General features: G+C 40.8%; 1 protein-coding gene across 3 annotated transcripts in view; it reads right to left on the bottom strand.

The window, feature by feature from the left end:
- The window catches only part of PCBD2 (pterin-4 alpha-carbinolamine dehydratase 2), a 50180-nt gene that overhangs the window by 11961 nt on the left and 12680 nt on the right, over window positions 1-25539 (bottom strand). The window contains exon 3 of one of the 3 annotated variants that reach the window (XM_069483642.1): window positions 16946-17664. The exons of the other annotated variants lie outside the window; for them this stretch is intronic. Coding sequence (XP_069339743.1) covers window positions 17461-17664 — 204 coding nt within the window. The 3' untranslated portion in view covers window positions 16946-17460. Of the gene's footprint in view, window positions 1-16945; window positions 17665-25539 lie in introns of those variants that run through there. 3 annotated transcript variants of the gene reach the window in all.

Here is a 25539-nt window from a genome sequence, read left to right as displayed (position 1 = left end):
GATCAAGTATTAGAGATATGAGTATATTTAAAGGTATAAAATATAAGCACTAGATCTAAAAAATAATATAAACTAAAATTAAATAGTGAAAGAAAAGTAGGAGAAAGTAGAACTATTATGTTGGTACTGCTTAGTGGGTAGACTACAAATGCTATCTAAAGAAACAGAGGACTAAATCTGCTATTTAAAATTATAGGTATAAAAGTATTCACAAGAACCAAAATAAAAATATAAACACTCTCAATTAAGTAAAGAAAAACATAATTAAAAGGAAGCAAAGAAAACACAATCCATATCATGATTTCAAATAAGGGAGAAAAATGTATATTGGTTCTGTCACGTTTTATAAGACCAGAGATATATGTCCAATTAATAAATGTAAAGAGGCTAAATCCAACCAACCAAAAAAGAAAAAACTTGCACGCTAGATCACAAAGCAAAACTCAACCACTGAAAATAAAAGCACATAGGCAAATGCAAAGTTTCAAAAAGAAATATCACACTGATTTAGGGCAAAACATTAAAAGTTATGAAGAAGGGTAATTTGCATTTATAAAGTACATCCACAATGAAGATTAATTATGAATATCTACACTACAAATAACATAGCATCAAAATTAATCAGGCAGAAACTATAGGAAATATAGAACAAATAGAGACATTTATAGTTGGAGACTTTAATTCACACCTCTTAACCCATGACAGACTAAGCAAACAAAAGATATGGACTACTTAAATACATAATTTAAAAGGTAGACCTAATTGCTATATTTTGAACTCTAAAAACTGAGAATATGCCTTTTAAAGCAGTGGTCCCCAACCTTTTTGGCACCAGGGACTGTTTTCACAGAAGACAATTTTTCCATGGACCAGGGAAGGGGGGAATGGTTTTGGGATGATTCAAGCACATTACATTTATTGTGCACTTTATTTCTATTATCATTACATTGTAATATATAATGAAATAATTCACCATAGGTTGGGGACCCCTGTTTTAAAGTATCCACTGAACACAGAAATTAAACACATACTAGCCCATGAAGAAAATATCAATTTCAAAAAATAAAAATCATACTGACAACATTGGCCGGGTGCAATGGCTCACACCTATAATCCTAGCACTGTGGGAGGCAGAGGTGAAAGGATCGCTTGAGGCCAGGAGTTCAAGACCAGCCTGAGCAAGAGGGAGACCCAGTCTCTACCAAACATAGAAAAATTAGCCGGGTGTGGTGGCTCACACCTATAGTCCCAGCTACTTGGGAGGCTGAGGCAGGAAGAGCCCCTGAGCCCAGGAGTTTGAGGTTGCTGTGAGCTAGGATGATGCCACTGCACTCTAGCCCAGCAACAGAGCGAGACCCTGTCTCAAAAACAAGAACAGTATTGACAACATCACATGATAAAATTAAAAAGAAAACTCAGACATAAAAGCAACAATAAGTACTACCTGAAAAAAAATTTTAAGTCCTTCTTTTAAAATTGTTGGGTCAAAGAAGAAATAAAATTGAATAAAAATTTTGTCTATGGCCATACCACCCTGAACACACCCGATCTCCTCTAATCTTGAAAGCTAAGTAGGATCAGGCCTGGTTAGTACTTGGATGGGAGAAATTTATAATGCAAGCGTTACATCTGGGATATATCTAAAGCAATAATCAGAATAAACACAATCATCAAATACTTAAATTACCTTAAACTAATAAAATTACAAGAATAAAAATAAAGTATACAACTCAAGAAGGTAAATAAATAACAATAAAATTAACTTAGAAGAGAAAAAATGAATACAAAGGGAAAAGCAGATATAAATAAATTAAGAAAGAGAAAAAAATAGTAGAACTAATAAATGCAAAAGCTGGTTATCTGAAAAAATATATATAATGGGAAATTGGTTACTTCACCTAAAAAGAAGCAAACAAGAAGATAGAAAAAGCACAATTGAACAAAATAAGAAATGTGAATGGGGAACTCTGGTCACAAGGGACATTTTAAAACATATAAAAAAGTAAACAAATATAAAGCTTATAACAAATAAATTTTAAAGCATAGGTAAAATCGTTTTCTGAGAAATAAAAATTATCAAACTCACCTCAGAAGAGAAAAAAATCTAAACAATTAAAGAACCATAAAAGAGAAATGTGCCTAAGAGAGACACCAAAAAGGAACAGATCCACATGATTTCACAGGTCTGGATTCTGTGAATTCAGAGGAATTCTACCAAACATTCAAGGAAAAGTTAATGCTAACACTAATTACGCTGTTCCAGAGCATAGAAAAAGAAGGAATATTTCCAAATTCTTTTCATAATCCATCAAATATTGTGTCCAAGATCCTACAAAAATTGCACATATAATGAAACCAAAGACCAATCTCATATTAACTGAAATCCTAAACAAAACCTAGCGACACACCAAAAGAACACAATACCCCACAAAGTAGGATTTATTCTAAGAATGAAAGGATGGTTCAATATTAAGGAATATGTTAATATAATTTACCATATTAATCAATCAAAAGAGGAAAATCATATAATGATTTCCATATATTCTGAAAAGACATTTGATAAATTCAATATCTACTATTTATTAAAACTCTTAATAAGATAAGAATAGGCCAGGTGCAGTGGTGGCTCATGCCTGTAATCCCAGCACTTTGGGAGGCCAAGGTGGGAGGATCACTTGAGGCCAGGAGTTCAAGACCAGCCTGGGCAACACAGCGAAACCCCATCAGTACAAAAAATTTAAAAATTAACAGGGCATGGTGGCATGTGCATGTAGTCCCCGTAACTTGGGGAGGCTAAGGCAGGAGGACTGCCTGAGCCCAGGAGATCAAGGTTGCAATGAGCTATCATTGCACCACTGTACTCCAGCCTAGGTGACAGAGCTAGACCCTGTCTCAAAAAAAAATTTTAAAAGATAGGAATAGATGGATCCTTCCTTAATATTAATAATAGAATATATTCTCAGTCCAAAAGGTGGCAGCATTCTTAATAGAGAAACCTAGAAGAAGTCCCATTAAAGTAAAAAAATAAAACAAACACACACAAAATGTCAATAGTCTTCTTATACAAACAACAACTAAATAGAAAATACACTGGAAGAAAAGATCCCATTTAAAATGGCACCAAAAATGACCTAAGGGTAAACTTAACAAGAAATGTATACATTTATTTTCAAAAAAAAACTTTACTACTAAAAAATAGATAAATCTTACTACATTAAATTTTTTCTGTATGGCAATAAAAACCAACAAAAAATCAAAAGACAAACAAACTGTATTTGTTGTATATACTTCCTTAGCATATAAAGAGCTCCTAGATATTAATAAGAGACCAACCACCCAATTTTTTTAAATGGGCAAAAGACATAATAGACAGATAACAGAAAAGAAAATTTAAATGGTTCTGAAACAAAAACTGCCCAATCTCATTCATGAAAAGAGAAGCACAAATTAAAACTAAGCCTACTAGTTCCGCAAAGATCAAAACGTTTGATAATATTCTATGGGTGAAGATACAGAAGAAAAGGCACTCTCATACACTGGTGGTGAAGACAAATTGGTATAATCCTGATGGAAGGCAATTTGACAATATCTGTCAAAATTAATAATGTCCATGCCCTAAGGGAAAAATGTCCATACCTTTAGACCAAACAATTCCACTTCAAGGGATCTGTCCTACAGACACACTCATAAATTATTAGAATGGTCATCGCAATACTGCCTATAATAGCTATAGACTTGAAACAGCCTAATGTCTATCAACAGGGAACTGATTCACTAGATTACAGTACGCTTATATAATGGAATACTATGCAGCCATTAAGAAGAATGAGGAAACTATCCTCTGACACAGAAGTACCTCCACGATACATTATTAAATGAAAAAAAAGTTGTATAACAGTAGTCTATAAATTGTATGAAAAGGAAATAAAAAATATGCTTCTATATGCATTAATATCTTTGGAATTATATAAAAGAATGATGGGGGTAATGGTGAATATTGGGGGATAGGAATAGAGAGTAGGAACTAGGTAGTTGAGAATCAGGAACAGGAAGAGACTATATTCTTTGGTACCTTTTCAATTTGTACCATGTGTATACCTGATCTATTTTTAAAAATTAGTTTGGGAAAAAATGAACAGGCCATGCAAATGAAGTTCCCACTGTAAAGGGAGCCAGGATCCTTCAATGTATGTAACCTGGTTCATATTAAAATATTTTGGCTCATGTTAACTTCTTAACATATGCCTACCTGTTTAGGTGGGTTTTTAGTGCCAATTTACAGCATAGTTTGTCTATGAGCCATGTTCTGTTGAGCCACGGCCATTTCAAACAAACATATGGCCAACAAATAACATATAATGGCTGATAATAGTTTCAGTCTTTCCTCTATTGCAAATTACAAACATTTTATGCACAAGTCAATGAATGCATGATGAAGTATGACTTTTTAAGTTACTCTGCCATTTTAAGGAATGTAAGCATTACAATCATAGTAAATTGGGCCAATGAAGTTTGTCATTTGGAAATGTCCAAAGCATCAGCAATTAAAGATTTTTTCCATGAACCCCAAATCAAGTATTCTTTGGGAACTTTAATTTTTCTTAAAGGCCCTTTTGTTTCATTTTCTTCCATGAAACTATCAAAGACTATCAGATGCACAAAACCAAAACAAAAATCCTGTATCAATCTGTGAAATGTTTACCAGCACCCTGAATTTAAAATGCAGCTCCAGTCCAAATAACATGTATGATTTATTAAAATTCTAAGACTTCTAGCACATATTTACAATACAAATCTTTCATTACTCAGAGCAATTTCTCTTTGATATATGTTCTTTAAATCAGCTGCCTTTTATATTTTGATTATAGACTATTTTAATTATGCACTAAAAAAGAACATATCTCCCACTAAGAAAATGAGCACCAGCTACTCCAAAGTAATTTCCCCAGTACAATCTCCATTAAGCCTCTAAATACTTCCTTTACTAATTCAATGAATTACAACTCTATTGTTTATGAATCACCTTTATGTTTGTAGGCCTATAACCCTTCTTTTATAGAACACAATTGCTATGGAAGGAAATGATATTTATGTCTGATTAGAAATGAAAACACTATTACACAAATCAGTTTGGGCATTTCTTCACGTCTTGAAACATGATCGGCAATTTACTCTAATTTGGTGATCAAGGAAACTATCTTGTGATCAATTAAAGTAATTACCAGATTCCGGCAACACAACCTACCTTAATTTCAGCTAGAGTCTGCACTTCTTCAACTTTAATTAAAAATAATGAAAATTATTAAGCAAAATGCAAGGCAAGATCATTGCCAAGCACGCATATGTCATAGGACAGGACCTTCCCTTGGTCTTGGTGACTTATCAGTCCCTTAAACATTGCTTGGTGCACCAAGGAAAGGCATTCTTTGCCCCAGAACATGATTACGTGTCTCACCATGACTTTCACATGGAAAATGCCGTGAACTAGCCACTGCAAAGGAAACATCAGATCTTAATTTGTAGGCAACACAAGAATATTCTCAATTAGAATTATAAGGAACAGACCCAACCAAGGATGTACTTGATCTATGCTTTTTTCCTCTGGACTGTCAGCCGTATTTTAAGCACAGTGGTCATTTGGGCTCAATTCCTAGCTCTGCTATTCACTAGCTATATAGCTTCAGAAAAATTACTTAACCTTTGAAACAAGCTTCAGTTTCCTCGTATGTAAAAAGGGGCTAATTCATGTAACATACTTTACAGTATGCCTGGCACTCTATTAAGCACTCAGTAAATGCTAGTGATTATCATCATCATCAACAACACTTTAACATTACAGTGTCTGTGGCCTGGAAAGAAAGAATTCCTTTCCAAACCTAGCAGAAGATCGACGTGAAGGCCAAAGAAATTCACCTTTACAAGGCTGGGAAAACCAGAAACATCTTTAGAACTGTTTCTCTAAGTGGGTGTCGGCATAGGAAGATTTCCTTGTGGAGCTGGCAATCTGTCCGCAAGCAACTTAGCCAAGCAGGTGACTCATGTCCCCCTGAGCAAGTGGGACTAAAAGGCCTTGCCTGAGGACCACTCGGGCAGTCTGGTGTGTGTGTATGGGGGCAGACAGAACCCCGCTAGTCTGGGCACAAGTCTTCCTGCCCTCTACTTGATCCACTACAGAGCTCGACATTTCTAGTAACTCAGGCCAAAAATATCCAACTCTGAAATTAAAACTGGCTTCCCCAAGCGCATGGAGACCATGTCCACAAGCTACTGAAAGAGCAGCCTGCGCGACCATGCCCCAGGCTAAATCGATCCCTGCCACTAGCTAACTAGCGGTGGTAAGTACACCACCTGGGAGACAGCACGCTCACTTTCAATCATTGCCTTCAAAAGCTGTGCTCACAGACCATCACATTTTAGAGTCTTTAAAAAATAGTTTTAAGTCACCACTTTTTTTTTTGCAATTACCATAATATCCTAAAGAGCCAACTGTAAAAACAAGGTAGTTCTTTAGCTAATGACATGGTACCATCTTCAATATATACTATTAAATGAAAAAGGAAGGTGCAAAACCATTTTCCTTTGCAGAATTAGGACTTATTACATTAGTAAGTTCCTCCTGAATTCCCAGGTCAGGTAAGCTCCTCTTTGATAGGGGTCTACAGATACAAATCCACTCTTCTCCAAGAAACAGAGTTTATACCAACACAAACACCTCTACACACAATTTTATCTAAGGGCCCTTTGTTTCTGTTCCATTTTTAGTGAAAGTTCTCTTACTAGATATATTTCACACAACTGACATGTGCCAAAAACACATCTTGTAATCAAGATGATCACAAGCTGAGAGTATCTTTTCCCTGAAAAGACACTATTCATTTCCACATTCCTCTGCACCTAAGTTTAAGTCACATTTCCTCATATCTTAATCAGCTACTATTGGGCAGACCAACTATCCCGTTTGATTAGCTCCCTCCTGAATTTCTCACAATCCTTCAATTTTGCCCTCTTGGAATCGGCACATTTCACCAGTTTTCTAGCCACTCTTTCCCTATAAAGCAGACCAAAACACTGATTTCAAAACCACCCCAAGAGGAATCCACCAGAGAAGCCACTTACCAGAGTTCCCTAATGTCAAAATAACTTCTGATGCCGCATGCTGTTCACTGGGGCTGTTTGTTACCGCCAATCAGCGGCCTTGGAAAAGTTCTATTGGAGGTTTTCTCTTCTAATCTGCTGATAATGCGTATTTGTTAGCTTTCAGGGTCTTAGTAGGTGGGAGGTATTACACAGACTACCAAAGTTTTTTGTTTGTTTTAGCAATACTTTTACAAATTGAATTTAAGCTCCTTTGTATTGTCATCATTATACAGTTCATAAAAATTCAAATTTATATAGAAAAATATTCCTAGGCTTCCACTTCATCCTTCCAAACCACTAAGAAACAGAGTATCTGGCTAAATACATTTTTAAAATTGAATAATATGCAAAATGGACATCTCTTCCCCAGCTTTTCTTCTTTATAATCAACTGGCTCCTTTCAAGAGACACACCTGGTACTAACACGACGTAATTCCAGTTTCTATCTGATCTGAAACTGTCTTGCCCTATTATCATAATAAAAAGAGTCTCTATGCATCTACTTTTAAAGAAAGAGAAAGAAGGCAAAAGGGTTTCTGCTCAAATTGGGACATATTAAATTGAATTGAAAGTGAACATCCTATAATAACAAGGAAAAGGGTGGTGGCAGAGAACAAAGGCTCAGGGCAGGAGGACCGCCCACTCCCCTATCTGTTGGGGGGACTCAATACTTTATAGAAACAAAGCAACACCTAACTTAGCTTAATGGTACAGTAAATACACTTTCTACGAGCAGCGCACATTTTGTAAAACTGAGTATCATCCCACTTCACATCACAAAAGATCTGATGGTATAAAGCGTTCTGCACAACATCAACGAATCCATATTTATCCTTTTTTTTTTTTTGCTTATTAAGCCAGGAACCAATTTTCTTTTTAAGCACAGTTTCTGCAACACATGTCAATATTTTCTGTAAGAAAAATACATCACCCAAATAATGGAGCCTGATTAGACATCCTGATAATTCCACAGAGAACCTCGGGTGACAGACGGCAGCAATGCGTCACTGGAAGAAAAAAACCTGCCAGACTCACGTTTCAGAAAACTGTGCCAAGCAAGAAGCAGCCCAGGAAGGAGACCATCTCCTAAGCTGCCTGTATTTATTTGTTTCAAAGTACACACACGGGTTGTGAACTTGGAAAGGTCCCTGAACCTGTCAGAGTCTTCAGACACTGAGCTGAAGCAAACCACAAATATATTCAGAATTTATCCTCAACCTGTTATGATAGGGCTTAAGGAGAGAAAAATGCCTATCCTTATAGATTGAAAGTAGGGGCTTTTCTTATGTTTTAAACAATATTACTATATAATTAAAGGAAAATCTCAGGGCTTGTGGCCATACACAGAGTAAAGCAAGCTCAGCACTTACCTTGTTTCTGGTATCAGAGACTCACAAGGTCTGGCGGGTGGTGTCATCATGTCCTGAAAACCTCGCATCCTCGCCATGTCTCGCGCTATGGCCTTGAGCGGAGCCCAGACCTCTCTCACCTCTACGAGCCTGCAAATCTGCGGCTCTACGACATCTCAACGTCATGGCTGGGAGTGAAGAGGTTTCAGAAAAGCACGCTGAGTGCTTTGCACAGAAAACGTGCTGCACGGGATGCCGAAAGGTGCCACCCTGCCTGCATCATACACATAGCAATTCTGTGCCCTTTTTTTTAAGTCTAGGAGATTTGTTCTGTGTGCTCAAATAAACTTTGCTGCATCCTGAATACAAAGGAAAAATTTTGAGTCTCTCTGTCAAAAATTCCCAAATAATGCTAATAACTCAGAAAACACCAATGAATAGAGGAAACACTTAAAAAAATAAATGCTTAAGTCAAATTTTTTCAGTATTCCTATATTATCTTAACTTCAGCTATGATCTAGTAGGTTTTTGGGGGGTGGGTTTGTTTGTTTGTTTGTTTTTTAATAATTCACAGTATCCTCAAAGAAACAAATGGTCCATCTGTTTCCTCCTCAGAACAGGCTCCCACTCCACCCCACCACGAAGCAGTCCTCTCCTCTGTGCAGCAAGAGCAGGCAGCAAAACTCTGTCTCTGCACCAAGACTGCACGGCTGGCCTGCAGCCCCATCGGAGGAGAGTCATGCAACCAGCTCGAAAGCATCGGGGCAGGGAAAGCACACAGATGCAGCGGGAGTGCGCTGCCATTCCATGCAACTGCTACAGAGAAATTCGTCCCTGTTGTTTTTAAAAGTTCATTATTTCATACCTTATGCAAATCATACTTTATATATTAGGCAATAATATTTGAGAAATACTCAAGTCAAATTAAAGGCTTCAATAGCCCTGCCAAAAGCACTGTGATTTTCCTATAAAAAAATTATTCCAATTTGTTGATCTTACATAGGATGAAACATACTGTAACAATCTTCATAATTTATGTCCTGTTGGGACACAATGATTTAAAGTAACATAATACAGAGCCGCATCACAGCTAATCTAAACCACCTGACCAGATAAACACCAGCTTCCCTTCTCTCTTCAGCAAGAGCATTTCTGTTTATTGTCATATCGTTTCCTCATCCTAGGAACATGCAGAATAAATGCAGCCAACCTGCATATTTCAGTGGGAGGCTGAGCTGGCCTTTCCCATGTCAGGAGGTTTGTGAGCACACAGGTACCAGTACAATGTCAAGGGCTTACAAGACAGAAAACAATCCAAGAATTCCACCCTCAAAATCATTTACAGCGAAGCAAATAAGGATTCATCCAGCATAATCTGGACCAGGTGTGGTGTTACAAACCACAGTCTTTTGGTTGTTGTTTTTTGTTTTGTTTTAATGTCACTGAAGAGGTAATTCTTTAAAACAAATTATGGGGCTTTACAATGAGACAAATTTTTACAAATGCTTCAATCATGCCTCTTGCCATGCTCACAGGCACTCATGATCTGAGTAACCGAACTGAAATGCCCATAATGACGAACGTCTTTTGGGAGTGAGGAATCTTGGTAGAAGAAAAAGACAAAAATCACAATGTGGCACTGACCACGTCCATTTCTGATATACAACTACAGAGGCAGATTTCAAACTGCAAGGTTTCCCCAAGGTCCAAATCCCTTCCCCCTCCTCACACATGCAAAACCTTACTGGGCACAGGGAGGTTTTGGGGGGAACTTAAGGGAAGGGTTTAAAGTTTCAATCGTGAAATAAAAAGTGCAGGAACACATGTGCATTCAGCAGATAACAATTCACCGAAAATATTTTAAATCAAAACAAAACGCCTGTCTGACTAAATTTTTATAAACTTGGTTGGGGAAGAGGAAAACAATTGTTTAAGGGTGGTTTCAAATATTGCTTTCTGCTGTTTCTGAGAATTTTCAAAGCTTTGCATGCTCCATTGGCAACGGCTCTGCTTCACAAGCTGTTCTGGTGGGTCCTGCCAAAGAAATGGTCTGATACACTTTGTTACAAGTTTATCAATTTGCTTACCCAGGCAAATGTATATAATTATCTTTGCCCATAAAGGCAGTGTAAAATAGGATCCCTCCACTGAAAGCGCTGAGATCACTAAAGCACAAGGGGGCGGCCCTGGCAGCTACCAGACATTTGCTCCGCAGACCCAGCTCCGCTGCAGTCCACACTGCAACGTCCTGACCCACTTCCCCCAGTCCCAGCGTGCGCAGGACCTCAGCCAGCTTGACCAGCACCACTTTTCGGTCTCTCACGGTTGTCTGTACAGGAATGGAGACAGCAAGTAGGGACATTTCTGTCACAAACTGGAGCCTTTAGATTCAGGAAATTGAAGGGAAAATATAATTTTGGAGTATCCTTTTTGGCAATAGACATTCAGCAATTTGGGTTTGAACTTGACACCATGCACACTTGTAAAAATTTAGGGTAAAAGATTATAAATACAGAGTATTGATGACATTCCAAGATAGTGCTATCAACAGTGACTTTTCATTTAGGGGAGGTCTTTTTCTGTCCGAAAGTGCTCATAACCTGGACTGAGGCCCCACCTGCTAATTCATGTTTCCATGACCTTTGCACTTTCTGTACACCTTCCCCAGTTTTCAGAACCACTTAAAAATCAGCTCGCACTGCTCTGAAGTCACCAGGGCTTAGGTTACTCTGGCCTCAGGCATAGGTGGGGGTTTTCTGATGACAAAGAGCCTGTCCTGGGCTACAATGTGACTGTCACCAAGCCCTGATCTTCTCAAAATCCTGAATCTTCATTTTTATTAGTCTGTATACCAAAGGTTATCCCTGCAATTCCATTTCTAGATTCACATACTACGGAAAGTCTTACAACTATACACCAGGAGAGACAAGGATGCTTGTTACAGAACTGACAGTAACAGAAAACATCAGAAGGAATCTAAATGTCTCTCAATAGGGGAACAGATGAATTACAGTCAATTTATATACATATTTGACTTGCAGGGGAACAGAACATTTTAGAAACACATCTACTGTATCAGAAGCAGTGCAATATGATGGAAAAAAGTAACAGACCAGGAATCCAAAACCTCAGCTCTAGATGCAGACCTTGAGCAAGCTACGAGGTGGCTGGGTTGAGCCTCGCATCTAGGTGAGAGAAGATGGTAGGCAGCACTCACATGGCACAGTGCCCTTACACACAAAAATGTTTAATTAGAAAAACTAAATACATCATCTAGTATGCCCAAGGAATAGGATGTCTCTGATTACTTCCTGATTATCTCAGTATTGACCATAAATTACTTTTTAATTTTCATCATTTATATGGAAACACCTGGGTAGGCTCTTTTCTGATCAAATAGCACCTTCTGTACGTAACTGATTCTTGCAGACTATGGATATTAGTGTACCTCAGGGCTATTACTCTGACCACTGATTCTCACTGCTCCGTCCTGGTGACAAAGAAGAGAAGGGGAAAATACAATGAGCATTTATAAAATAACCACTCCAAACCAGGCACTCACTGCAACCCCGTGAACAATGACAGGTTTATCATTTCCACGTTACAGAGGAAAGAACTGAGGCACCAAGAGGTTAAACCACTTGCCCGGAGTCACACTCCTCATTAAAAGGGAGGCTGGATTCAAATTCAAGCACAGTATGTCCAACTTCAAAAGCCTCCATGTGTGCACGTTAAGTACAAACTATAATTTCTCCATTTTTTTCTTTTACCTAAAAATAAATGATAGCAAAATTGTTTACTTTAATTTTATTTTAAAATTTGAATTATAAGAGAAAAATAGAACATTATAGAAGGTTTTAGAAAAAGAAGAAAAAAAAAACTGTTATATACTTTGGGTTTTTTTCTGTGCCATATTTTCCACAATTGTTACAATATTCATTGAATTTTGCATCCTGAACCACTTTATAACATTAAAACATCCTACTCATTTTCCCCGTGGCACCACGGTTTTCTTTTACTTGTTTTTAGAAGCTGCACGATCTTATATAGAGTAACTATCTTTTTTTAGAAATGATTTCATGTAAATGGTTCAATCATGTAGAAGACAGACATGTATACCTAATACATCTTTTAAAGCCAAGCCTTCTAAAAATAAAGATTCTTTGAACTGTTTACCAATATATGCTGCAGAGTTTCAGGGACAAAATTAGAAGAACAATTGCATAATTGGGGGTTTATGGAATAAATGAGAAGTTTTTTTTTTAATCATTTTTTTCAATGCCCAGTAAAAACACTAGATAATATAATAAAGTCCTCCTTAGCTGAGCACCTATTAAAACAACCAATTAGTTCAGGTACTAACAGTCTGCTGTGGCAGAACAATGAAAATTAAACCTGTTAGAAGAAATAATCTACCCACCCAGCTTGAAACGGAAGGGACACTGTCATCGAATCCTCCAAGGTGCAGGCAGAATATGCTGTGCAAAGATCCTCAAAGTGGACATCTCGAGGAACCAAGTTCTCACGCGCAACATACTTCTAGCCACACGCGCGCCTGTGGACATGCCACTCAACCCCACACTCAGCTCCTGCATTTGTCCAGAAGAGGGCCACTCACCAAGGGCTGTGAGAAGGCCAGGAGTCAGGATGCAAAAGAGCTTTATATGTTTTTCAGTGCTTAGAGAACAGTACTGCTCTGAAATGACCCACACCTTAACTTTTCAAAATTAGGATATTTGAAGAGTTTCATAACAAGGTCAGAGTCTCTATTACTCTCTTGGTCTGCCTAATCTTACCTCAAGCACCCAGTGCAAACTTGGAAAACATTCCTACCTTGGTGTTCTGAGATGCATTCTTCATTGAAACCTTGGGAATTATGAACAGTTGCAAATCCAGGGTTATAATACAACAAAAAATATGCTACGCCATGACTGTAGGGAGTGAACATGAGGTCAAAAATAAATTGGGGTGGTTCTGAAAGAAATGCACAACCCAAAGGGACATGCCTTGAGACCAACAGGGATGGACCCGACAGGGATTGCAGCACTTACCTGCCCTAATCCCTGAGGCTCAGGAAATCATGCCTACAATTTTTAGAGTTTGAGTTTACAAATGTGCTATTCTGCTTTCTTTAAATCTCTCTGGGTCCATGCAGAATATAATGGAAAGGCACTGAATAGTCCTGTCACGCAGGAAGTCCACAGATGGAGAAGGGAAAGTGTGCTTGGGGTGCAGACCTGGCTCTCTCACCTTGGAGAGTTATGTCCCCCCCTCAGTCTCAGCTTTCCCAGCATGGGAAGAAGTGGGTGGGCCCCTGATAGGTGGGGTTCCTCCCACTGTTTGACTTGATGACCAACAGAAGGAGAAAAGATCTGTGGTCCCAGGTGACAAAAAAAAAAAAAAAAAGATTCTTCTCATAGCACAAAGTGAGGTCTCTCTAAACCAGCAATTATATTGTTTAGGAAGAGAGTCTGTTTTTCATGGTAGCTGGGAGAGAATCTAGAGTTCTCTGTCTGGCATAAAGGATCTATTTGGGACCTCAGAAGTGTTTTTACAAGCTCCAATAAAACTTTAAGGTAGTTAAGTATCCAATTTATCTTTCAGCATCATACACTGTGAGGAGACTCCAAGTCACAGCTGTCTGTCCAGAGAGAGCACTTTTGAACCTTCTTGTTTCATGTGAAGCTGCTGCTCATTGTAGGCCGAGGGTCGTGCCTTCCTTAGACGCATTGAAGGTTTCGGGCCTGGAGACTGTCTACACATCATGGATGCTGCTCAGGACTCTAGTGGTCTCTTTTTTGCACAGACTGGGCCACTCTACAGCATTCTTTCTCCTGCCTCAGATGTCCCTAAAAACACCCTCCAAAAATAATGACGAGGGTTCCTCCTATGATCCAGCAGATAACCCCAATTACATACAATTACAATTCATAACCTGGGCTTAACAGGTTATGAATACAAACTTCTAAAAATTTCAGAATCTCAAAAAAAAAAATCAACAAAACCTGAAAATAAGAAAATGACTACATTAACATAAACTTGTTAATAAAGTATAAATTCTGCCTGGCCGCCTTCTGTTTGTATACCACTTTCTACGCAGACTGTACTAAATGATGACAGGTAAAAGAAACTTAGGAATGCCTATTTTTAGAAGGTTGTCAGTTGGGGTTTTCTTTCAAAATGTAATACTATTCGGTATTTTCTTTAAATATATTTCCTTTATACAATAAACATGGTTGGGTATATTCCAAATATGTTATTTTTTAAAAGAGTAAAAACACAATTATAATAATGGTTTTAAGAAATGTCTGCTCACAAATCTGACAATAGGGAAAATGAAGGTTTATATTACATTACTATAGCCAGGACTTCTATTATTCCATTTAAGTAAAGCCTTTGGATTTTAAATGTGCAGCTAGGCCCTACTTTATTAAAAAGCTTAAAAAATTATAGCTAAATAAAGAGGGTTTTTTGGTACAACACCTTTCTTTTGCCACTTGTAATTTTATGAGTTAGTAATAAATGAGTTTGGTTACGTCAAAATAAATGGGAAATGGTTTGGGTTTTAATGCAATATTTTAAAACCTGGTAATAAATTCCTTTAATGGCGTTCTAAGTGTATATTTTTTAAAAGTAATTAAAATTTCTAAACCTCTCAGACAGCGTCCAAGCACTCCTAACGTCGCAGCCCCCTGCCTCCATTCCTCCCCTCCCCAGCAGCACCTCAGTGCCAGCCCCCGGCCTTTGCTCTCACACAAATTGAGTCAAAGGTTAATTTCCATTCTAAGTCAAACTCTAATCCCGGGCTCCCAAAGCTCCCACCCAACACATAAAACCACCAGGCACACAGGCTCTTCTCCACAATGGGAGGGGTCCCGAGAGGGTGAGGGGACACTCTCGTCAAACCGGGAACATCGGCCATAAAACCCCAGCGTCCCACTGCCGCCCACATCCCCTCACAGACAGGAAATGGTCAGTCGACAAAAAGGCTCCTTCAGCGTGTCTCCCTGTCGTTTCTCACTGAGAAAGTGGAAGGCAAGGCGCCGGCAGAGGCAGGCCTAGCGAAGGCGGCGCTGGCTTCCCTTCTGGCACCACCGGCCCGGCAACGGCGGGTTCTGGAGACACGTGCGACAATTACTGGAAGGCAGCCACTCTGCAGGCAGGGCCACGACAGCAGCTGCGGGCCAGGAATCCAGCCCTCAAACCCCACGCTCACAAAGCTAAAACGTTTCCTCGTGTGAGAAACACGACCACCGCTCACAATTTTTGGAAATAATATTTCAGTCTTGGCTCCTAACTGGATAATTTTGTTCTGCACCAAAAACAATTCCACTCAAATTCCCAACGTCTCTTCAAGCAGCTTCGTACTAATTTCAAGACACAGTTTCCTTCCAAACCCAATGAAATGAAAGGCAAAAACCAACGAAAGAAAAAAAATATTAAATAACATATGTAAGATGGTTTCATTTTATGAAAAACAAATGAAGAATTACACTCACATCGCACTGATAAACTGAGAGGCTGCCAGTGGTTCTCAGGGCAGATGTAACATTTTAACAAATGTGATTGTTTGTGAACGAAATAATTCTGATCAAAAACTTAATTGCAGCCCGAGTGAGCCCTGGGCTGTGTCACCATAATCCACTCTGACAGGAAGCAGTGAGTGGAGATTCCTACTGAGAACGGAGCACATGTGAAAGGTCAGCGTTGGCCTGGAACTTCAAAACCGTTAACGTGTAAAACAGTGTGCATTAGAGCCCGGAACAGCTAACCACTGGCTTAGCGGACGTCCGCTGCGTGAGTCTGATGGGCTTTTGGCAGGTAATGGTTAATTGGTAAATAGGCAACGTTTGCAACTTTCTACTCTGCCTCTTCCCAACAGTTACCAGCAGAGCCCATTCTTAATTACAGTCCTAGAACACTGCAATATTAGATTTGTAACACGGTCTCAGTATATCAAAGTAACATTTCTCAGATAAAACTCATTTCTGATAATTTAGTGAAGGAAAACTTGCATGTATTTAAGAAATAAATGTTTGTGGATAGAATGAATGAAAAACATATTTTCATGTAAAATGGATATATCTGTTTATCCAATAGCAACAATATCATTATAACAGCCAAATTTGCTAAATGAGGATTTCATTAGACGATATTCATATACTATAATCTTAAACACAAATTACACACTACTGCTTTGCATGGCTTAAAATAAAGTTTTAAATAAAAATGTAGGTTAATACCACAGTTTTCATTTTTCATCATGCAATGTTAATTATGAAAGAACCAAGTCAAATATTGCCTTGTATGTTAATGCATGCAAAAATACTATATACCTATTTAGTGCTATAAAATTGGTCCATTTGGCTTTAAATTATAGCCATTTCTCCTGTACCTAAAACACGGTAATGTGGCATTAATGAGTGATAAAAGCTGGCACAGTGTGCTTCAGTGATTATTTTAGGACTTAACTCATTTCTGAATTGAGGGGAAACAATGCTTCTCTCTTTATAAGCAGGTTTTCTACAATAAATTTTATTTCTATTCTCAAAATCAGCCCAGGGTCTGTCTTTGGCTGTCCGACTGATGTAGCCCCTGGGCCCTTTGTAGGCTGAACCCAGGAATCCTCAAGGTGGCTACATGGCCAGGTGCCTCATCCCCAGCACCTTCATGACTCCTCTCCTCTTCAGAACATCAACTGGTATCTTTAGAAACAAAACGATACAGTTGCTTCCAACTGCAATGGATGACTGAGGAGAAAAAGAATCATGGTCAACAGAACAAGTTATCAATGTCTTATGTTTCTGCTTTCTGTACAGGATCTGAAACCTTTAGTGTATTTGGAAATTCCAGAATCTTCCCCACGGTCTGCTCCTGACAGTGTGTGACAGACAAAGTTACCAGTGTGCTGCTCTGTACCCAGCACCCTCCTGGGCTCCAGGGCCTGGGTCGCGGTTCGCGCCGCTCAGGGAGCTCACAGTGTGGTGGGTGAGGGCGGAACGGTCCACCGGGAAGGGCTGTCCCGGCGTGGAGGCGGCAGAGGGAAAGCAGTCAGGAGAGGCTGCGGGAGAGGCGGGTGCTGGGCACATCCATCTTGCGTTTTCTCCCAGTAGACAGCGCAACAGCGATCCACATTCACAAGCAGGGCACCTAGATTACCCAAGGAGCTCAATTTATCCTAGGTACACAAAGGAGAGATGTCATAATTTGCCAAAAAAATATTTTACAAGGTTCCAGATTGGTCATTAATGGTATTTCTTTACACTGTTAAGTGACTAATTATACCTGGTAACACACTAAATTATAAGTTTAGCCTCACTCCTGCTCATTTTTTTTCCATCAACACAAGCTTCTCGGCGCAGTAACTCTTGGCTGCCGTTCCACTTCCTTGGAGAGACTCAGGCCAACGCAGCACACAAACCTCCCGCAGAACGAAGGTCAGCAGAGCAGAAAGAGCCTCCACACCGAGCGGCACCTTACAGTGCGCGTGTGCACTCAGGGCTACGGACTCGCTGGGGAGCTCGGGTCGCCCTGCCCTCGGTGCCAACGCTTCACACGACGACTGTCTCATTCAGGAGCAAGATTATCGCCAAGGCAATTACAACTGCTAATTAAGAAACAGACTTCGCTTATTTCTTAATTGGTTTACATTTGTTTACATGTTTTAAAACACAAAATGTCTAGAAGGTTGAACTTGTACTTTAATTCAGTGCTGGACTGTGAGTCAATTTTTACAAATACAAAGAAACGTGTTACCTGTTCATTTTTGAAGGACTCATGTCCCATGGAAGGACACCAGAGAAATTCATCATTTGATTCTTATTTGTAGGAGCAGACTCTCTGTAACTTGTAAATTATTTTGATTTATGGTGAATCATTATTGTATTCATAAATGCCGGAGAGTTGGTGAACAACATGATATAATGACACCCCAAAATAATTTTATAACTGCAGGTGTGCAAATCAGAACATGTGGGAGATGACTCAAAGGATAATGGGGAATAAGGCAGTTTAGGAAAGGTCACATAAAGCAGGGAATGGCATGAGGACATTTGCCCCAATTTTCTGAGATGTCTTTAAAACCAAAGCACGCAGATGGACAGGCAGGCGCGGAGCAGCCAGGCATGGGCAGCAGAGTCAACAGCTACATTGAAACAAGCAAAGGCAAAATGCTTCATAATTTACAACAACCCAATCACAGTGCTCATTCTTTTGAGGTTAAATGCTACTGACATAAGCTACACCTGAATCCAATCAGTGCGGAGACGTTGAGAAGATTCACACGAAAGGACTAAATTTGTCACAAATGGGTTGGTTTCCGATCTTAATGTAGCCAAGTTGCTTTACTCTGACCTCCATTGAACAAATCAACTTAATGGGCACTAGGAGTGCTATAAAACTTAACAATGGAGTGATTTTTAACTTTTAAAATATAGTTATGAAGCAAAATGTTGGATAGCTTCTACAATACTGGAAATCAAATTAAATCTAGATGTTTTTTAGCAGTCTTGACAGATATAATCCTAGTTACCATGTAAATTTATGGTAAGCTGCTGTGATATTAGCCACAGGTGCTACTTTTAATATATGAGCCGCATCTGGCTGGGAATAGAATTTCTCAGAGGACTGAAAATGACCTCACTATCAGACAATGGAAGGGAAAAAAACAAGACCACTGTGGCATATAAAAAGCTGAAGATGTGGTCCACAACTAAATATTTCACATAAAATTCATTTTAACTCTGCAGTTACAGGTTAAAGGATATTATGCTTTCAATATTTAAGAGGCGTAGATATATTTCAAGCAAATAGCCAAAAGATTAAGAATATAAGACAGTTATGAATACCCCAGCTACATATATAATACTATTTTTCCAACCTTTGATCAATGTTGGAAAAAATGATGCACTAAGACTTGAAAAGAAAATTCTTTCACTGTTCCCAAGCATGTGACATGATCAGACACCACCAAGCCACCAAACCAAGACGCAGCAACCACTGCCCTCTGAGCAGCAGCAGCTTTCCAGTGCCGGCCAGGACCACTGCTCGTGTGCTTGAAGTTCTCTGGCGTCACTCTTCATGCCCAAGAAAACATTCTCACCAAGTGAAAAACTTTTTTAATGCAATATTATTCTGTCACTTGAACCAAGTGAAATTTTTTAAAAAAAATCACTACAAGTAATTAATTACCATTCAGCGTTTGAGAACTGGCAGTATCACCCGTAGGCAAATACAAAGGGAAAAACATGAGTCTCCTACTTATCCAATTCAAAATAAAAATATAAATACGTATAAAACATAACACTGTTTGCTTTCAAGAAACCTTTCCTGAGCCATTCTGAAGCCATCATTCGCCAGAGAACTGGCAAGTGTGGAAATGGGATAGAGGATTTACAAAGATTTAATCTCCTCTGAAATAACTCTTCCTGAACTAAACAAGCCTTCTTTATCTGAAAAAACTCTCTAAAAGAGAAACATTTCTGTGAAAATGTTCCCTACGCCACCGCGCTAGGCTGCGAGAGAGGTGGCTACAGAGCCCTACAACGGACCGCTTCCTTCTGGCTGTCTCAAGTAACGCGAAGGGCTTGGTTTTTTAGCTTCCATAGATCAATTCTATCCAGGTGATGATTTCAACTTGCTCTGTTAACAAGTGACTGGATCTGCGCCTGATCTCAATGGGCATCACGAGCCCGAGTATCTTTAGCAAGAACCACCTGATGGGGCTCCCTGACACCTGTGTTCAGCTGACAGCATCGATAGGGAGCATTTACAAAGGCAGGCTCACAAAGCCTACCTGTGAAGATGGTCACTGTGTACAGGCATTGCCTAGGTAAATACGGCTTTGCCACGCAATGGAATACGATATATATCTCCCACTGTTAAAAATCATGCGGTGAAACATTTTACTGACGTGGAAAAATGTTCACTACACAGAAAGTGAAAAAGCAACTGACCGAAAAGTATCTACAACGTGACCCCAAATGTATATACACACATACACACATAAATACACACTCGTACATACTATTTTTTAAGTGGGCAGAAGGATTACACGTATATTTTTCTTCTTTATACTCTTCTGTGTTATCCAAATTATAAAACATACTATGCAATCAGAAAAAATAAACAGAAAAACCCCATTATATTTGTTAACCAGCTGAACATACCACACAAATGTAACATGGTATCATTCTTGTTAGAATGAGCGGCCTGGCTGCCCTCTGTGGGCTATGAATGACCCACAAATGTTAAACCTTTCTATTTAAAGCTTGCAGTTTTAAATAAATAGAAAGATAGAAGAGACTCACCCTTAAGGTTACATAACAGAATAATCCTTTAGGAAACTCAGCATTACAATGGCCCTCTTTTCCACGCACCCGTGTCCACGGCTACACGGTCAGTGGCCAAGAGAGCCGGGTCTCTCGGTGCGGGGCATCTTTATCTTCTCTAGGCAGAGTTTCAGTTCTCCAAATAAGGTTTGAGCTGCTCTTTGCAGACATTCTATCTGAAGTGACTTTCCCCTCTAGATAGAAGTTGATCTCCAATCTGTGATAGATTTAGGACTGACAACTGATCAATCGAGTATCATAAACTAAGGCTTTCAGGGTAGGGCATAGGGAAGCACGCAGCAGTTTATGGGTCAAATTCTCATCAGTAGCTGGCTACCTTTTTCATCAAAACATGCAAAGAACACATAGCCTCTTTTAAGCACTCCAAAATAAACATTTTTTCCTAAGTAGAACAAAGAAATAGACCCAACTTTGAACAGCAGAGTTTTTCATTCTAAGGTCTAAGATATTCCTAAACAAAACTGCAACCCACACCCTGAGTTACTCTACATCTCTTCAAAACGTAGATTTGTGTTCCGAGAAGAGCAGTCACCTTAGTGTAGGACTCCTCGGCTTACAACGATGGTCCCGCCGGCCGCTTTCTCTGTAAGCAAGCTCCTTAGCTTCCTTGACTTTTCAGCCATTAGCAAAATGGGGATACTGACACCTAACCTACCTTACAAGGCTGCTGAGAGGTTCATGAAACAAACCTGTAACAACCTAAGTTATTTCATAGGTCACATAACGCTGAGCTACTAACATCTAGTAGACACTCAAACATTCATTAGTTCATAAAATACTTTGTGATTCTTTAAACTGTCTCAAAGAAAACGGATTCGGCTGCGTTTCAGATAAATAATACAATATTAAGAGTTACCTGTATTCAGAATGACCTTAAAGCCACATTTTTACATCAAAATTTCTAAAAATAATTCCTAAAATTAATAGCCAATAATTTTTAACTTTTCTATATAGAACACAACCAAGTACAATTAAAAAGAAAAAAGGAAATATCAGCAAAGAGTGCTGGACCAGAGGTCATAGAAAGGAAAGGAAGAGAAAGAATCTGAGATTAAAAGAATTGCCTTGAAACAGAAGTGGTAGCTAATGGACAGCCGGCAAGCAGGCCCTCGGCAGCCGCCCAGGGAGGTACTCTGCGGAGTCTTGGAGGAATCTGCCATGGGCCCTCAGGACACCAACATTCATAACAGACTGTGGCTGTGGCTGTGGGTGGCTGAAGCGTTGGTGCCAGGATGCTGAGTGCCAGCCTAGTCACTCACTACTGGAGACAACTGACTCGAGATGCCCACTGTCTTCTCAGATGCTTCGAAACGGCATGTAAAACAAAGGCACAATCAATGCTGCTGTTCTCCTGGGACATGCCCCATGGCACTACGGATCACTCTCTCATCCCATCAGACACAGCAGCTTGGTGGCCAGATGAGCTGGCCACCGTTAGGAACCATCCGTGTCCAGGAGTAAGGAACTGAGGGAGAAGAAGAGTCCCTAGAGAGAAAGCATTGTATGTATAACCTATAGGAGACAAAGAGATGAAAAACATTGTTCCCCTGGGGCTGAGGGTGCTGGCTGGCTCACCCACAGTGAACCAAACCGAGAGACCTTATGTATTCAAAATATATCTCGGTAACTCTGGGCTGGGTGCCGTGGAAGACGGACAAAAGCACAACCCAAGTCTGTCCTCAAGGTGCTTACACAGGGAGACAAAGGTGAGTAGTTAGTTACATTACCCTCTCGCATGATCTAAGCTGAACTTAGTCTTGTCCCAATTTTGGCACCAGTTCATTGTCACCCTGGGCAAACCACTTTACTCCTGAGCCTCAGTTGCCTCATCCTTTCTAGTTCTAACATTCATAGCTCAGTGTCAAAGCTCTAAGATGCACAGGTTCAATACCAAAATAAGGCTGAAAGAACACCACAAGCAAGCGTAAGATAACGTAAGGACTGAATTCTAAACGCAAAGAACACACAACGGACTAATGTCTGAGGCTGCAAGGGTCTACATAAAGCATTTGAGCCTCACTTCTTCTCCTGGCTGGCCCGTACCCCCACCCCACAAAAGCCGTCCTTGCTATGGTCACTGGTGACCTCCATGATGCTTAACCTCACGGCCACCCTTTGACAGTCACCTTCCGTGGCATCTCAGAATGGATCCCTCTCACCTTCTGAATTCTGTGATACTGACATTGACCTGATTTTCTTCCTGTTTCTCTAGCAAGTCTTTTTCGTCTTTTGCCAGCTCCTCCTCTTCTGTCCAACCCCAAAATGGACTGAACCCTGAGCTGCCTTCTCTTCTCACACTAATTTCCTCCTGAGTGATCTCATCTACTACCTTGGCTTTTTTCCATACATACCTATGATTCCCCAATTATCTACAACCCAGACCTCACCCCTGAGTTCCTAACTCAGACATAAAACTACCGTCTTGAAGTTGCCATTCGCATGCCTCGCAGCACTCCCCGTTGACAGTGCCCAAACCAGGAATCGCGATCCCTGCACCCCAACCTGCTCTGCTCCCACACTTCCCCAGCTCAGCTAAATGTCACGCCAAACACCCAGTTCCTCCAGGCCCAGAATCTGGGAGTCATGCCTAATACCTTCTGCTCTTGTTCCTTACCACCTATGCCCATGCCTCGCTAGTCAGAGAAACTTGGGTAGTCTCTACCTGCACTTTCTGTAAGAGTTATGTGGCTACCACTGGTTTCTGCTCCTGTAAACTCAACACAGCTCCAACCTCTGCACTTCGCTTCTCCTCTGTCCCTCTTTCTGCGTCCCCTCCAGCGATGATGCCTCACCTGGGTGAATGTAACAGCCTCCTCGCTATTCTCCCAATTTGACATTTGCCTCCTCCACTCCATCCTCTATATCCTCTGAGTGGTCTTTTTTCAAAAACTGTATCAGCTTACCGCTTCCTTACTGAGGCCTTCCCCAATCACGCTCCCCAAATAGAATTAGGTCTTCCCATTATTCTCCCCCATGGCCCCCTTTTCTGTTGCAGAGGCTGATGGGATGGCCTGGAGTCAACTTCTGACACCATACCTACCAGCTATGGGACCCTGAGCAAGTCACTTAGTCTAAGCCTCAGTTTCCTCATCTGTAAAATGCAGGAAATACTCACTTCACAGGGCTTGGTCAGGATTAACTGAACGAAGACAGGCGACGTCCTCACCATAGTGCCTGGCCCACAGCGTAAGTGTTCACTAAGCATCAGCTGTTAGGATGTTCCTTCCTGGCACTTACCATACCTGGTAACGATACATTCATTTTCTTCTTTGCTTATGCTCTCCCTCCCCCACTGTGTCCCCATGAAGACAGGGACAGCATCTGCTTTGCTCACTGCTGGCTTCACCCCAGTGCCTGGCCTGCAGTAAGTGCTCAGTAAGTGTTAGTTATTGCGAAGTACATAAAAATCAAGAAAAACTTTCTGGCGGTGGGCGGAACGTGGACAGATGGGGACAGGATAGGGTGGGACTGGGCATGGGAAGGAGAAGAACAGCTCGAATAAAGGCAGAAAAGAACTGAACTGAGATGCGAGGGGCCTTAGCTCCAGGTTCAGCGTGGCCACTAATCTTCTGTGGCCTTGGTCAAGGTACTCCCCTGCCTGAGCCTTGGGTTCCCCACTTCTTCAGAGAGGGGAATGACTGGGTGACCTCTCAAGGTCCTTATAGTTCTAATCTCTGAGTAAAGAGGCTTCCCGCAGAGGAGTAAAGCGAGGTAGGGTTAAGGCTGGGCTGTGGCAGCTTTGAACCCTCTGAGAAGATGAGGTGTGTCCTGTAAAGTGTAATAGGAAAGCACTGGGATTTTCTGAGCATGGACCAACCTGATCACGGCAAAGTGGCACGCAGGGCAGTGGGAGCAGGGAGAGCCTAAAAGGGACAGGTGGCCAGCGAGCCCCTGCTAGAGCTCCAGGGGGAAGGCAGTGCACCCAGGCCAGCGGCAGTGTGGGGTGAAAGATACTAAAGCACAACTGACTTGTTCTTGGCGACCGATCGCCAAGATAATTCTTTAGTTTCAGGCCTGGGTGCTCGAGAGGACAGTGGTCCTGCTGCTGAGAGAAACAAGCAAGTCAAAAGAAAGGCGGGAAGACAGGAGTTTGCTTTCAGATAGCCTAGGATGAGGAGTGCAGCACAAGAACCCTCCCTGCCCGGCAAGCCCAGCTCCCCGAACCCACCTTAGGGCCTTCATCTCCCCACACGATGCAAACAAAATGTGCCCCCTCTCCCTGTCCTTGGCCTACACCACCTTCCTTCACACCGTCAAGGCCCACCTCAAAATTCCTCTCCTGCAGGCAGCCGTCCTGCAACGCGCCCCCTTCGCTCACCAGCACAGCACTCACTCTTTAAGGCCTGGCTAACGTGGCAATTTGAAAAAATCAACCACCTTGTGCAATTTGCACGTGCCAGCTCCCCAACAAAACTGGGAGCTTTCCGGGCAGAAGTGGAATTATGTACTTCTGCTGCCTCTTCCTCCTCTGTGTCTTGGGCCCAGAGCCATGCCAGCCCCTCAGGGGTTGCCAGCCCTGATGCCTTGCTGGGCGCACGGATCCTGACAAAGCCAGACCATGTGGCAGCCCCAGGCACCTGGGACATGTCCACAGCCAGGGCGGCAAGGGCGAGGACAGGGCGTGTGAAGTCAGGTTGATGTACGACACGGTGAAAGGCTCAGTCCTGCCCTGCTGGATGAGAGCACACGAGCAAACAGAGTCA

The sequence above is a fragment of the Eulemur rufifrons genome, chromosome 10 (genome assembly GCF_041146395.1).
Source record: "Eulemur rufifrons isolate Redbay chromosome 10, OSU_ERuf_1, whole genome shotgun sequence".
NCBI classification, from domain to species: Eukaryota; Metazoa; Chordata; class Mammalia; order Primates; family Lemuridae; genus Eulemur; species Eulemur rufifrons.
Note: the sequence above shows the minus strand (reverse complement) of the source record. Positions and strands in the feature narration are given on the sequence as shown.